Genomic DNA, 12,887 nt, shown 5'->3' with positions numbered 1-12,887 from the left:
ATCAGCAATGAGTCGGCTGCCGTTAGGAACAGCTTATAGTACAGTGGTTCACACCACAGCAAATATTTAATCAGTTTGCCTGTAACAACCTGACAGCCACATTGGCTGTGTGGGTATCGGTTTTACAAGCAACTGTGTGTGCAGAATGCTGCCAGAATAGTAAAACAATAGTGAGGTTGAGGTTTGGAGCACATACTTTATTACATTTTTTTTAACCAAATATACTTAATTGAACAGGGTCCTCCAGAGGACTTTACTTGGTGCCCCTTTTCACCCCGTCTACACCACACTTCTGAATTTAAATATTTAATAAATGTTATTCTTAATACTTTCTATGCCAGCTAACATTAGCATTTATGACGGTAAGCTGTGCCGCCATCCGCGTTCACTTTAAGAGAACGATTTCGCCCACCCCCCCCCCCCCCCCCCCACACACATGCTCAGTACACACACTCTGCCATCATCAGTGCAAGCACACACTGCTTACCTCTCGCCAGAAGCATTTACATGTCAGGAGGGACGCGGTACAAAGTCACAAATTAGATCCAAACTTTGGATGGCAGAAGCCATAGCTGGGGGGTACGACTACGAGTATATTTATAAATCAGTTAAGAAAAAGTGTATTATAAAGTCCCCCCTGTCTTATTAGGTATTACCATGGCACATGTGCACAATTGAATCTGATATATATATATTTTTAGATAGTGTTAGATGTATACATTTCTTCATTTTATTACATTGTTTCAGATCAGGTCAAGTTTTGCATTGATTGAATTCTCTTATGGTTATATGGTTTCATGGATATGGAAATCTGACTTACAGAGACCTCAAGAGACCTCAAGAGGTGGCTATTCGTAGTGGAGTCAAGTTCGTATACTGCTGTAGTACGGGTCAGAGACATGGACACTATCATTAGTACTGCTGTAGTACGGGTCAGAGACATGGACACTATCATTAGTACTGCTGTAGTACGGGGCAGAGACATGGACACTATCATTAGTACTGCTGTAGTATGGGGCAGAGACATGGACACTATCATTAGTACTGCTGTAGTATGGGGCAGAGACATGGACACTATCATTAGTACTGCTGTAGTATGGGGCAGAGACATGGACACTATCATTAGTACTGCTGTAGTATGGGGCAGAGACATGGACACTATCATTAGTACTGCTGTAGTATGGGGCAGAGACATGGACACTATCAGCACAGTAGGAAAGGGCCCTGGACGGCTTCTACACAAGAATGCTACGAATGGAAATTGGGTGTCACATGATGGGTGGACCATAGCAGAAATGGGACCTCTACGAGGACATACCAAAGACATCACAGAAAAAGGTCAGAGAGAGAAGTATGAGGCTGCTGTGTCTGGCTATCCAGAACCGCGGTGACAAGCAAGCTGACACTGTGGGAGCCAAATCAGCAAACTAGTCCACAGCCAGGAAAGCAAAGAGGCGCACCACCTCCATCTCCATTTTTGGATACACTGCATCGCGACAGCAGAGTTAACAACACTGCAGAGCTCATGTCTGATCCTAGAGCGCAGTGATTCAGGAGTCGCAAGTTAGTTTTGGCTCCATCTCCAGGTCGTCCTCAGACGAGCCCTCCATCGTCTCCCGGTTTTCCATACATCTGGCCAGCTCGTTGGTGCTAATGTTTTCAAAACTTAAAACCCATTTTGGACGGGAACCCCTTTTGGTGTTTTAAACATTATGTTAGAATTTAGCTATTGAAAAATAGCAGATCTACAAGCTTGTGAGTGGCGCGCTACGAGCTTGTATTTTTTTTAGGTCAGGCCTAAATGGGTTAAACAAAGACTATTTAAGAGTCAGGATTTTGTCAGCTCATAAAGCTTGCGTTGCCTGTAAGGAAGACATGCACTGATCGGCTTACTTGCTCAAGCCTACATCATTGGAGTGAATGGTACTATATGCATGGGTACAGTGAGTAGCACTATACAGTAGCATATTGTTATACTGAAAAACTTACAGTTCATCAAACACCCTGAGGCTTGAAACCATCCCAGTTATAGTGGGTCTTAATTGACAATGATGAAGCACAGGCATACAGCTAAATAAGAGCTGCAAGAGAGAGAGCTACCGTATTGTTCAGACAGAGAGAGAGAAGAGATATTACATTTCTATATTATTTGGTGTTACTGAGACAGATGAGCTACAGACACCGTAGGTATAGCTACAGTATATGATGCATTGGAGAAGGGGCCCAACCTGGCAGATGCATACAAAATCCTCCTTTCATAAATATTGAATAATTAATCAAGTCTAGAAGACGGAATCCTAAAAATCACACCTGTGTGAAGTGAGGGGCGCTGTTACTACCAATGTATATATATACACATCTTTTATGACGTAATTATCAAACGACAAAACAAACATTAAACTCTGTCCATTGTCAATGATGTTGAGGGACACTTCACCCATTTTGCTAAATAAATATATGTTAATGACGTTTAGATGTTTAGAAGATGTAGAAGACTTTCCTGGGGGTCTTTATGTGTGTAATATGTGGTTTTAGATATTTTAGAGTTTAGCAGTGAGCCCATGTCTCTGATGTCATTGACACTGGGCTCACTTCCTTCCTGGACTACAATTCCCATGATGCTTTGGTGCACTGCTCCTCCTTGTGGATAGTGGGAGGGCTGTCTTATTGAGACAACATGTAGTCCAGGAAGGAAGAGCCCACTGTCCATGACAGCAGAGACACTGGGCTCACTGCTAAAATCTAAAATATCTAAAACCACATAGACGCCCAGGAAAGTGTTCTAAATCTTCATATATATGACATTTTGCAAAATGGGTGAAGTTTGTTTATGGAAAAACAAACATTAAACCTGTATATAGGAGGGGCTAGCGCACCTCAAAAATATTTAATAACTTATTCCAATTATGATCCAGCCATATCCTGTACTGGATTTTGACCTAGTCTTGTTTTGGTTGCTGTGGATTAATTCTCACTGACAAATAACCAATCTAACCTACCAGCTGTGTGTGTGCATGAACATGTCCAATGTCTGTAAATATCGCCAATTTTTGACTGTATGTTTTTGCATCTTTGTTTTGACTTCATGTTGCCAAGTCTTTGTGCTGTGCTTTTATGCAACTGATCACATGTGTGCGTGATATTTTTACTGTATTTTATTCATGCCAGAGGAAGGAGTTTGGGGAGATCTCTTGGCATCCATCCGTGAAGGCTGACATATCACGGCAAGGCTCTGCTGTTCGCTCTGCTCTGTTCTGATTGCACGCCACAGTACAGTACAGTACAGCGGATACGGTTTTTGTCCCAGTGACTGGCCTTGTGTGTATGCGTGTTTTGTGTGTGGGCGACAATGGCTCAGGACTCAATAGAGTGGTTCTCTTGGAATTGGATGTTTCCCAGATCGATCCCTATCTCTTTCTGACTTCATGAAGTGAGAAATTCACTGAACCCCTACAGTAGCTACTCGCGATGAGTGAAGGTGTGAAAGTGAATGTGTAGTAGTAGAGCGATATGGGGTCTACACTAGTTGACTAGAAATGTGCAATATAAATTAAGACGGTATAAGACCATTACATTTTTTGCATTTGAGAGTCTATGTGGCCAGTCAAAGCTGGGGCCATTAGGGTCTGTCAAAAATGTTTTGGGAGCAGATTGTAATGCATAATATGAGTTTAAAAAAGGTAATTGTCAAAGATTTGCATAAATTCCTCATTTTGTCATTCAAACCTGTATTTACTCTCGAAAAAACATTTAAAAGCAATAAACAAAAACAGAACAGAATGCTTTCCTCATCGTGTGATGTAGCACGTATGTTTAAAAACAGTTGCACACTTTGGGTAAGTCTGCAATCAAAGATTTAAATTTAACCGTATGTTATGGGAGAACAGATCTTTAAGCTGTAGGTCATTCCACGTGTTTGGAGCACTAAAACAAAAGGCTGTTAATTTTCCCCAACTCTGTGTTTACATTTGGGACCTTTAGTGTGAGCCTCACTGCTGTTGAGGATGGAAGTATCATGTAAGAAATAGAACGCAGGGGTTTGTCAGAGGGAAAACAGGTTCATTCTGATAGCAGCCCAAGTAGCTATACGCAAAAATCACACCTGTGTGAAGTGAGGGGCGCTAATATATTAAAGTTCACGTCATGATTAGGTGATGTAATGGTGATGTAAAACAAACTGTGCCAACACAAACATCAAATGCCATTAACAATAAAGAGACAATATGATGATATGACCTACATTTTCCCTTCATTGTCAATGGCGTTTTTAAAACAAACATTGAACTAAAAACAGCCATTAAACCAGGAAGGGCTAGCACCCCTCAATAATATGTAAAAAAAAAAAAAAGTATTCAGACAGCCAGCAATAAGTAAAATATTGTCTCTGTGACACATCTAGGGGCCACAATCTGCATTCAAGGATGTTAAGAAAGAAAGAAAGAAATGTATGAGCAGGCATTAGTCACCAACGCCCTCTCCAGCTCCTGCATTTTCTCAAGAGACATGTCTGAACCACACTTGAACCCATGTCTCGTTTCCTCCCTCATTCATCCAGGCAAGGTGACTCAAATCAATTTTTTCTCTTTTCCCTCGACCCCCCCCCCCCTCTCTCTGTCCCTCTGTTGCTCAGATGGAGGATGTAATAGCCCGCATGCAGGAGGAGAAAAATGGAATCCCCATCCGCACAGTGAAAAGTTTTCTATCCAAGATACCCAGTGTTTTTTCAGGTAAGTTTCTTGCTACTGTACAGTATGTACAGTATGTCTGTGCCAAGAAATCATTAGACGCATTTAGAAATATGTCTGCTTGCATATCAGACGGACACAAAAGTATCATTAAGGGGGTGTTTGGGTGGAGCAGGGTTACAGTAGTTTGAATTATAAAAGATATCAAGTTGCAGTAACTGAAAACCGCAGCAATTAGATATCAAAGCGAAACTTATAATTACGTTTCCTGTGTTGTTGCAAAATTTGCAGTTTCAGTTTCCAGTCCACTACACTGACTTACACAAACAATACTAATGTCACAGCACAACACAACTCTGGGAAACATGATCATGCTAATACGTGGGTTAGGTTCAAGTCTGCGTTATGAGCCTACCTGTTGGCTTGCTCAACTGGCACCGATCCAAATATGTCTGTCACTTGGTCAGCTCACTGTGGTCCAAGTCCAACACTGTTTAGTATCCAATACTCCATTGACATTATTACATGTGGACAATAACTTGCAGGAAAAAGTGGAAACTGTTCTCCATTGCGACTCCCAAACATTTCTCTCCCAACTCCAGACCGACACCTGTTTCGAATAGACTCCTAAACACTCTGGCACTCCCCCTTTCAAACTGACACCTGCTTGGTGACTAGGAAGCCCACTCCCCTAGCCTGACAGCCATGTAGACCAGCCAGGAGGGAGATGGTGCACTAGCTGTGAGATTGGATTAGTGTCTAGCAACTTAAAACCAACGCCTATAACTTTCATTTTTCACACCTTCATTCTGAACTGCACATTACTAGCCTGATTATCAGACTGTAGAGAGTGGGCGGGGTCTTTGGGCTGGATCCAGGCTAACACTGTACATTACAGGAACTTGTGATTCCACAGTGATTTATTAAAACGGATTGTGGTTTTTGGAGAATTGCATTAATGCAGCAATCCAAATGTTATTTTAAGCAATTTAACACATCTGCAGTGGTTGGAGGTGGCTGTTCTACACTTCCATGGAGCATTTTTGATCCTGGTGTTGGGTGGTGTGACACCTAGGCCTATTGGTTGAGTAGCCCTGCCTGAATCTCTTAAGAACAATCTCGTCATCTCCCATGGCAAAGCAGGGATGATGTATCTCCCACATGGGAGGTTGCATGGGTTCACATACCAGCTGGCTAGGACATGAAACCTACAGATTAAACAATATCTTTTTCAATTATATAAAACATTACAGTTATAGCTCTCTTGTTAATAAAACTGTCCCCATATTTCTCATCAGATTTACCTTTAATGGCTAAAGTCAATTTCTCTACTGCAAGACAATTTGACAGTTCTTTGTACCATTGCTTGATGTCTGGTTTGTCTGGTTTGCCTGTAGAAATGTCTCCCAAGGGAGACCAATAAAGACAACCTTGAACCTTGAGAAGAGAGTAAGTAATCATACTCTTCTTTTTACTATTAACTTTGAAGTTATTAGGAAATATACCCAAGATACACAGTTGTGGACAAATAGGAATATCCTCTAGATTGTAGAGCTTTAGATAGCTTGAGTAAAGTCAAAGTGCCTTAGGATGCATCAGTAATACGGTATGGCATCGCAATGGTGACAGCTACATTTAATGTATGTTGATATCATAATGTTGTATGTGATTTGAGTGGAATTCCTGGAACATTGACTGGAGTGCTCCACACCTGAGGGAACAAAAATGTGTGCAATTGTGCACTCTCACATCATGTCTGAGTGCGATAGCATGCTCTCTCTCTCTCTCTCTCTCTCTCTCTCTCTCTCCCTCTCCCCCCTTTCCCCTCTTTTTCACGCATGTTGGCTTGTGCTGGTGTACCACTCAGAAATCCACAAGAGACTAGGAAGAATTGTCACATTCATTCAGAAGCAGGGGAAGACATGTCTATTTTGTGAACCGATTTTAAGACCTGAGGCCGGTTCTACAAATTCCTTCTAAATCTGTAGTTCTGAAAATCTTTCAAAATGTATTTGGCCTCGGAACCCACATCTGAAAATGTTTTGTGCTAGGGAGCCTCAGAAAAGATTTACATTAAAATACATATATAAAAAATATTCAAAATTGTCCAAACATTTTCAATATTTTTCGAAATAATTCAAAAATATGTTCAAACTCGCAGCACGGCACCAAGCCATGCGTTGTGATCCTGTATATCAGTTATTTTTGAAGACCACTGTTCTAAACCACTGTTCTAAATCATAAGAATTTTCTGAAAAGCATATGTTCCTAAAGCTCAAATCTAAAATGACACAGATAAGATGCTTTCTCACACACACACACACACACACACACACACACACACACACACACACACACCCCCACACACACACACACACAGCGTGAGAATTGCGTGATTTTAATCAATCTGGACTGGAGAACAGGCTTGTTAGGGGATTACCGCACACATCTCATTTAAGCTCTATCCTTGAAATTGGGTCATCACATTACATCACGGAAGTGTGAAAATGGGGGTTGTATTAATGATACTAATCCCCAGAAGAACCCATCTAGTTATGCAGTCCATGTTCACTGTAGCTGCTTCCATTAAGACAGCTGCGATCCCCTCATTAATCTGCACAGTTCATACTGTACGTATGCAAGAGTTGATACACAAAGTTATGTTGTGTTTTCGAGGAAGTTGTGTGTAAGTTTTCACAGAGTACTGTGTACACAGTAAATGTCCTGACTATAAAACTAAATTGCTTTCCACCTGCAAGCAGCCTCAGAAAAACTAAAACTAAATTATGTTTCTCCTAGTTTAAAGTGCTACTCTTACGTATGTTATTTGCTGCTGGGGGAAAATGAAAAATAAACAAGAATCCTATTGGATATAACGTGAGTGCTGGTATTCTTTTCTATGGACTCTCCTAGTTAAAGGACAGCATAGATTCATACAAGAATAAAATAGGTAGTGCAGAAAAGTACTCTGAATTAAAGAAATTTAGAAAATTAGAATTATATCATAAAAATAAGCATAGCCAGATAAAAAAAAACTGTATAAAAACGGAGCAAATTCAGATACCGATTACAGACACGGAGAGGCAACGAGTTCCAGACATGGACATACACTGCTAGAATGATGGAGAGTGTCTGTATTGTTGTGAAGTGCACAGAGACCCCTTGGGGTGATGTTGCACTATAAATAAAAATAAACTGAACTAAACTGAAACTCTGTCTCACCATGTGAGCATGGGACCTTGTCCCTCTCCTGTTCACACTTTTGGTGCATCTTCCCAGCCTCCAGTAGCCTGCTCACCTGTCAACATGATAGACAGTGATAATAGCTTGGATGGTAATTTTAGCCAAAACACCTATGTCAAATGTTGTGTGAGGGTATAGCATACCCACAGGGCAGAACATTGTGACGTGAATATGACTAATGCTTTTGACACTTTAATTTCTAGATGAATTCATTAATGAATTCATTAATTAATTCATTAACCTTAACGTTGAAAATTGCGCACCGGAAAAAAATCTCTTCAAAAGATAATAATGTGCGCCCTCTGGCCTATAGCAGTCCAGGCGCATGCCACATACAGGCTCTGGCCTGACAGCGCGCCGCGTGTTCGAGTCCCGTTCACGACGACCTTTGCTGAATGCCTCCCTCTTTCCTGTCCGTCTTCACTGTAACTATCAATAAAGGCATAAAAGCCCAAAACAAATCTGGGCCGAGGTGGACGGGTGGGAAATTTGGTATAGTCTTTTTCATTGGCCTAAAATATTGTCTATAGGCCTATACATACATTCATGGATCCACTTGCTGACTGGCTGTCAGTATTGAGCATTTTTATAGGGTTTTCTTGTGACCCTACCATTAACATCCTATGGCAGGCAAAAATGTCAAAAATGTCAAACTTTCCTTTTAGCATGTGACATGTCAAACTAGGGGTTTTTCATGATTCTGAATCCATTTCAAGCATTAGTTTTGCACAAAATACACTCCTTGGGCTAAAAACACTGTATAGCACGGGAAATCATCGGTAAGTCCGCTCGATGGCTCTGCCTATCGGAGGAACTATATTGGAGTGATCCAATATAGTGCTACATAACCACAAAACAGACTGCATCTTAGAATTGGCTCAGACAAATTATGTTGTTATACAACAGGTACTTTGAGCATGCCCTTGGCCACTATGCCACTATGGACATTTGTATTAATGGGGTAAAGCCAAGGAGAGGTGGCTTGGAGGGGGTGTCGGAGAGTATATCTGGCACTGGATGGCCTATTATCTACCCACACGGTGCTCGACGAGAGGAGCAGCATGCAGTAAGCTATAATGAGTTGAGGTGGACAGGGTCAGGAGGAGATGCAACTCTTTTGCCTTCCATTTCCATTTTCATGCAATAAGGTATGTTTGGTTATATCTTGACTCAGTGATACATATTAAATTTTCTCTCGTTCCAGGTTCAGAAATTGTGCAGTGGATGCTCAAGAATCTAAACATCGAAGACCAAGGTAACGTACCAGCGGAGAGTCAAGTTTTCATTTGAGTGAGATGAAAAATCTTAGCTTATACTCTGAGATGTTCCTTGTCTCTTTTCATAACCTTTGTAGCGAAAAGGCCTTGTGCACTCCTACAAGGACAGGTGCGTCGGAGCCGGCAACCAAATGCGAATCATGAGAAGAAAATTGTCCCGTACACTGTCTTTCACTTATAGAGCAGTAGTTTCTGTCTAAACGACCTTGAAGGTCGTTTAGACAGAAGGAGGTGAAATGATTAATAATCCACTAAATAAAGAAGGCTAATCAAATAATCTGTTTAGTTTATATATTTTAAGTTTAATAGTAAGGCAAAACTTCTCACCCTGAGATACTGGAGCTTGAACAATATTAGTTTATCAAACTGATCAACTATCTACACCCTCTGAACTGTGCACATTCTCTTTAAGACAGAGACCTTCTAGGCAATATATCCAAACAAAAGACTGAGAAGAGTCAATAGATGTGCCCTAATGAGGAATATGTCATCCAACCGAGAGAGAGGATAGGCCTGTCTGTAATCCAACAGAAAACACAGAAAACAATTGTAGACTGCAAGATGCCAGTCACACATTTGATACTCCCTCCTCATCACCCACAATAAAAACATTCATGCTATTGGTTCTCTTTCCCCTGGAGAAGGCGGTACAGCGCTAGCCATGATATAACACTGAGGCAGGCAGATGCCAAGTCGTTCATTAGCTTGCCCTTGACCTTTGTTAATGGTGATTGAGAAAGCCGGCATGACAACATCTTCACTGTGCTACCGTCTGGGTCTAAAGGTCCTGCATGGCTGGCAGCTCAGTCCTAGTGATTTGCTGCGCTGTTTTAACCACTTCACCTTGGCTTCCGGTCGAGGGTGGAACATTTTCCATATCAAGCACTGAGCATTGAGCCAATCCTTAACAATGGTGGCCACATGATGTGAACAGTTTAGATCTTTACTGATGTGAAGCCAGAGGAACCTGAAGCTACAGTATACTCACTTATCACGGCAGCCCCGTTGAGATTGGCACGTGCTCCCTAGAGCTCCCAGTATACGGCGCAGTGTGGACAGCAACCTAGTGGCCATCTGGAACAGTAATGGACTGTTTATACAAAGTGTACAAATTCTATGGAAATGAAAAGGGTAAGGAAAGTAACCTGTGCATGAACACCTCCGTGGAACCAAATAGCATTTCTGGAGTGATGCTGGATTGAAAACTCAATCCAGCACATGAGCGCCCAAACACAGGTTCAATTGAGGGCCACAGGTCACATACTGTATCTGGTTATCTGTATCGGTTGGGGAAGCCTTTTAATAAGTTTTAATTTAATAACTCTGTGATTGTCAAAAATAGATACAATGCATAATTGTGAGCTATTGTGAGGGAGGGGGGTTGAATATTCTCTCTCTCCTTTGAGCAGTCGGTCCTCTCTTGCTGGGATCTAGGTATGGTGATGAGTTTATACAGTAGTGTCCAGACCAGGAACCCAATAAACTTGAGTGCGTGCGTGCGTGCGTGCGTGCGTGCGTGCGTGCGTGCGTGCGTGCGTGAGTCTTGTGTCATTTCATAGTGTTTGATTGTTCTTGCTCTTGATTTATTGAAAGGATGTTTGTGTGTGCGTACTGTACGTGTGTACACAATGTGTCTGTCACTTTTCGTTTATGTACAGTATGTGTACATTCCAGTGGCGTGTCTGTGTGGTAGAGGGTGATTCACACACATTAGTGATGTATTGTTCACACATAGCTGACTCAACATCCCTCTGCAGTTCCTTTGTGTGTACAGGTGCGTGCGTGCACATAATGTGCATCCCTGTATGTTGTGTTCATGGCATGCCTGTATTTTCTCTCCCTCCCTCTCTCCTTGATATGAATTAAGGCCCATTTGATATAGATTTTCTTAATTTCTTTTTCATCTCTGGAAACCCAAACTACACTGTAAAATCCTCAAGTGTTAATTTAAATGAGACAGTGTACACATTGAACCGAATGGACCGTGGCTATTTGTGCTTTTCTTTTTTTCCCTTTTTTTGGCCACCAATGGATTTCTCCTTCTCTCTCTACACGCTATTGCGTCTATAAAAATAACTATCAAGTTTTAAAGAGAGTCAGGATGTTCTTGAGCATTGTCTCGGGGGTTTAGATATTGTTATTGGTTCCCGGCCCAAAAATGTGAAACACAAAAAAATAGAGAAGATAGATAGACAGTACAGAATACAGAAAATGGAGATACAGATGGGAGTAGAAAGACTACTAACTAGAAAAAGTGCCCCTCGGGGCACATAGGTCTCCACCAGGATAATAGCATTTGTGATGTTTGGAGTAATATATGTAGGAGTAATATATAAACAGATGTGTGTTGAACACGTGACTGTAGAGATATTGTATACCGATTAGCGTGATGTATGGATAAAATCTGTGCTATGACAGGCCTGGATGCCAAACAAAGAGGTTCGTCTTCGGCATCCAGGGAGTGGGTGTGCACAGTTTGGCATCGTCCGGGCCAAACTGTGCAAAACATACTCTCTCCTCATGCCTTCGGACTGGTGGAGACAATAATAATCTAAATAAGGAGTAAGCAGGTAGTCATGCACAGGAACTAGGAGAGGAGTACCAGAACCCCAAGTATACTACTGAAAGAACCCTTTGTTAGTGGGGAATCAGCAGTAGCATATATGTGGTTTAATCAGCATGATGTACTTAAAATAATGGTATTCCATTTGTCTACTGTAACATTCCTGTATAAGTATAGTCTGAGACCAGGATCCTATCTCCTGTTTCCGTAGGCAGCTCGTTGTACAAGTACACCCGATATGACGCTAGTATGACGCAAAGACTTACACCCAATCCAACCCTTGATGCTGAGTACCAAGCAGGGAGGCATGATTATAGGTACCATTTTGCAGTCTTTAGTTTGACCCAAATCTCCAAATCTGAGGACACGCAGTCGCAGACATAGACAGACTAATGATTTCGCTCTGGCAGATTTGGCTATAGGACAGCAGGTCACTCTGACCACAAGGCGACTGTGCTTGTATCAATACTGTACGGAGCAATGTTAATTGGTCGCAGTGATTTGTTTTCCATCATATAAACCTTCAACTATGACTGAACGTAATTATGAGGGAAAACCTTTGGACGGATTTAACTGAAATGCCACCTTTCGTAACACCTGCAGTTATACGATTGAATGATTACAGCCTGAAGGGCCAATGGAATTCATATACAATACAACCATGGATCAGCATTTGCTGAATACAAATAATTTCAACAAATGTGAAGCTCTTACAGTATATATGTCTAGTTCATATTTCCGTAAGGCAGATAAAACCTCAATCTATAGCTCTGTTCATCATAGAGATGGGTATGACAGACATCAGGTGCGGTTCCATTAAGCCTTTGCAAAAAAAGGAAGCGTATATTCATTAAGTCGAAAAAAGCAAAGCGAATTGTCTGTGTTCCATTAAACTGATAAAATGCGCATATGAAATAAGTTCATGAAATATGCAGTAGGTGCCGGTGGGACTGTTTTGCCAGTAAAGTGAGGCTCATGTATTTCCTAATCGATGTTCACACCATTGATTTGATGCGCTTTGTGCGTGCTCTCAGTTTAACGGACGGGACCCCATATACTGCGCTGTAATCTGATCCCTGGTCAGCGGCTGACCGACCGTCAGCCAGTCCACAGCAGCTC

The 12,887-nt window shown here is 41.6% G+C and overlaps 1 protein-coding gene across 1 annotated transcript in view; it reads left to right on the top strand.

Moving 5' to 3' along the window:
* The window catches only part of rgs7a (regulator of G protein signaling 7a), a gene marked incomplete at its 5' end in the record, with an annotated part of 69,865 nt that overhangs the window by 37,663 nt on the left and 19,315 nt on the right, over nt 1-12,887 (top strand). The window contains 2 exons of the mRNA XM_080781283.1: nt 4,631-4,727; nt 9,133-9,183. Coding sequence (XP_080637409.1) covers nt 4,631-4,727; nt 9,133-9,183 — 148 coding nt within the window. The remainder of the gene's footprint in view (nt 1-4,630; nt 4,728-9,132; nt 9,184-12,887) is intronic.

The sequence above is a fragment of the Protomyctophum bolini genome, assembly GCF_963924005.1.
Source record: "Protomyctophum bolini genome assembly, chromosome: 14".
Classification (NCBI taxonomy): Eukaryota; Metazoa; Chordata; class Actinopteri; order Myctophiformes; family Myctophidae; genus Protomyctophum; species Protomyctophum bolini.
Note: the sequence above shows the minus strand (reverse complement) of the source record. Positions and strands in the feature narration are given on the sequence as shown.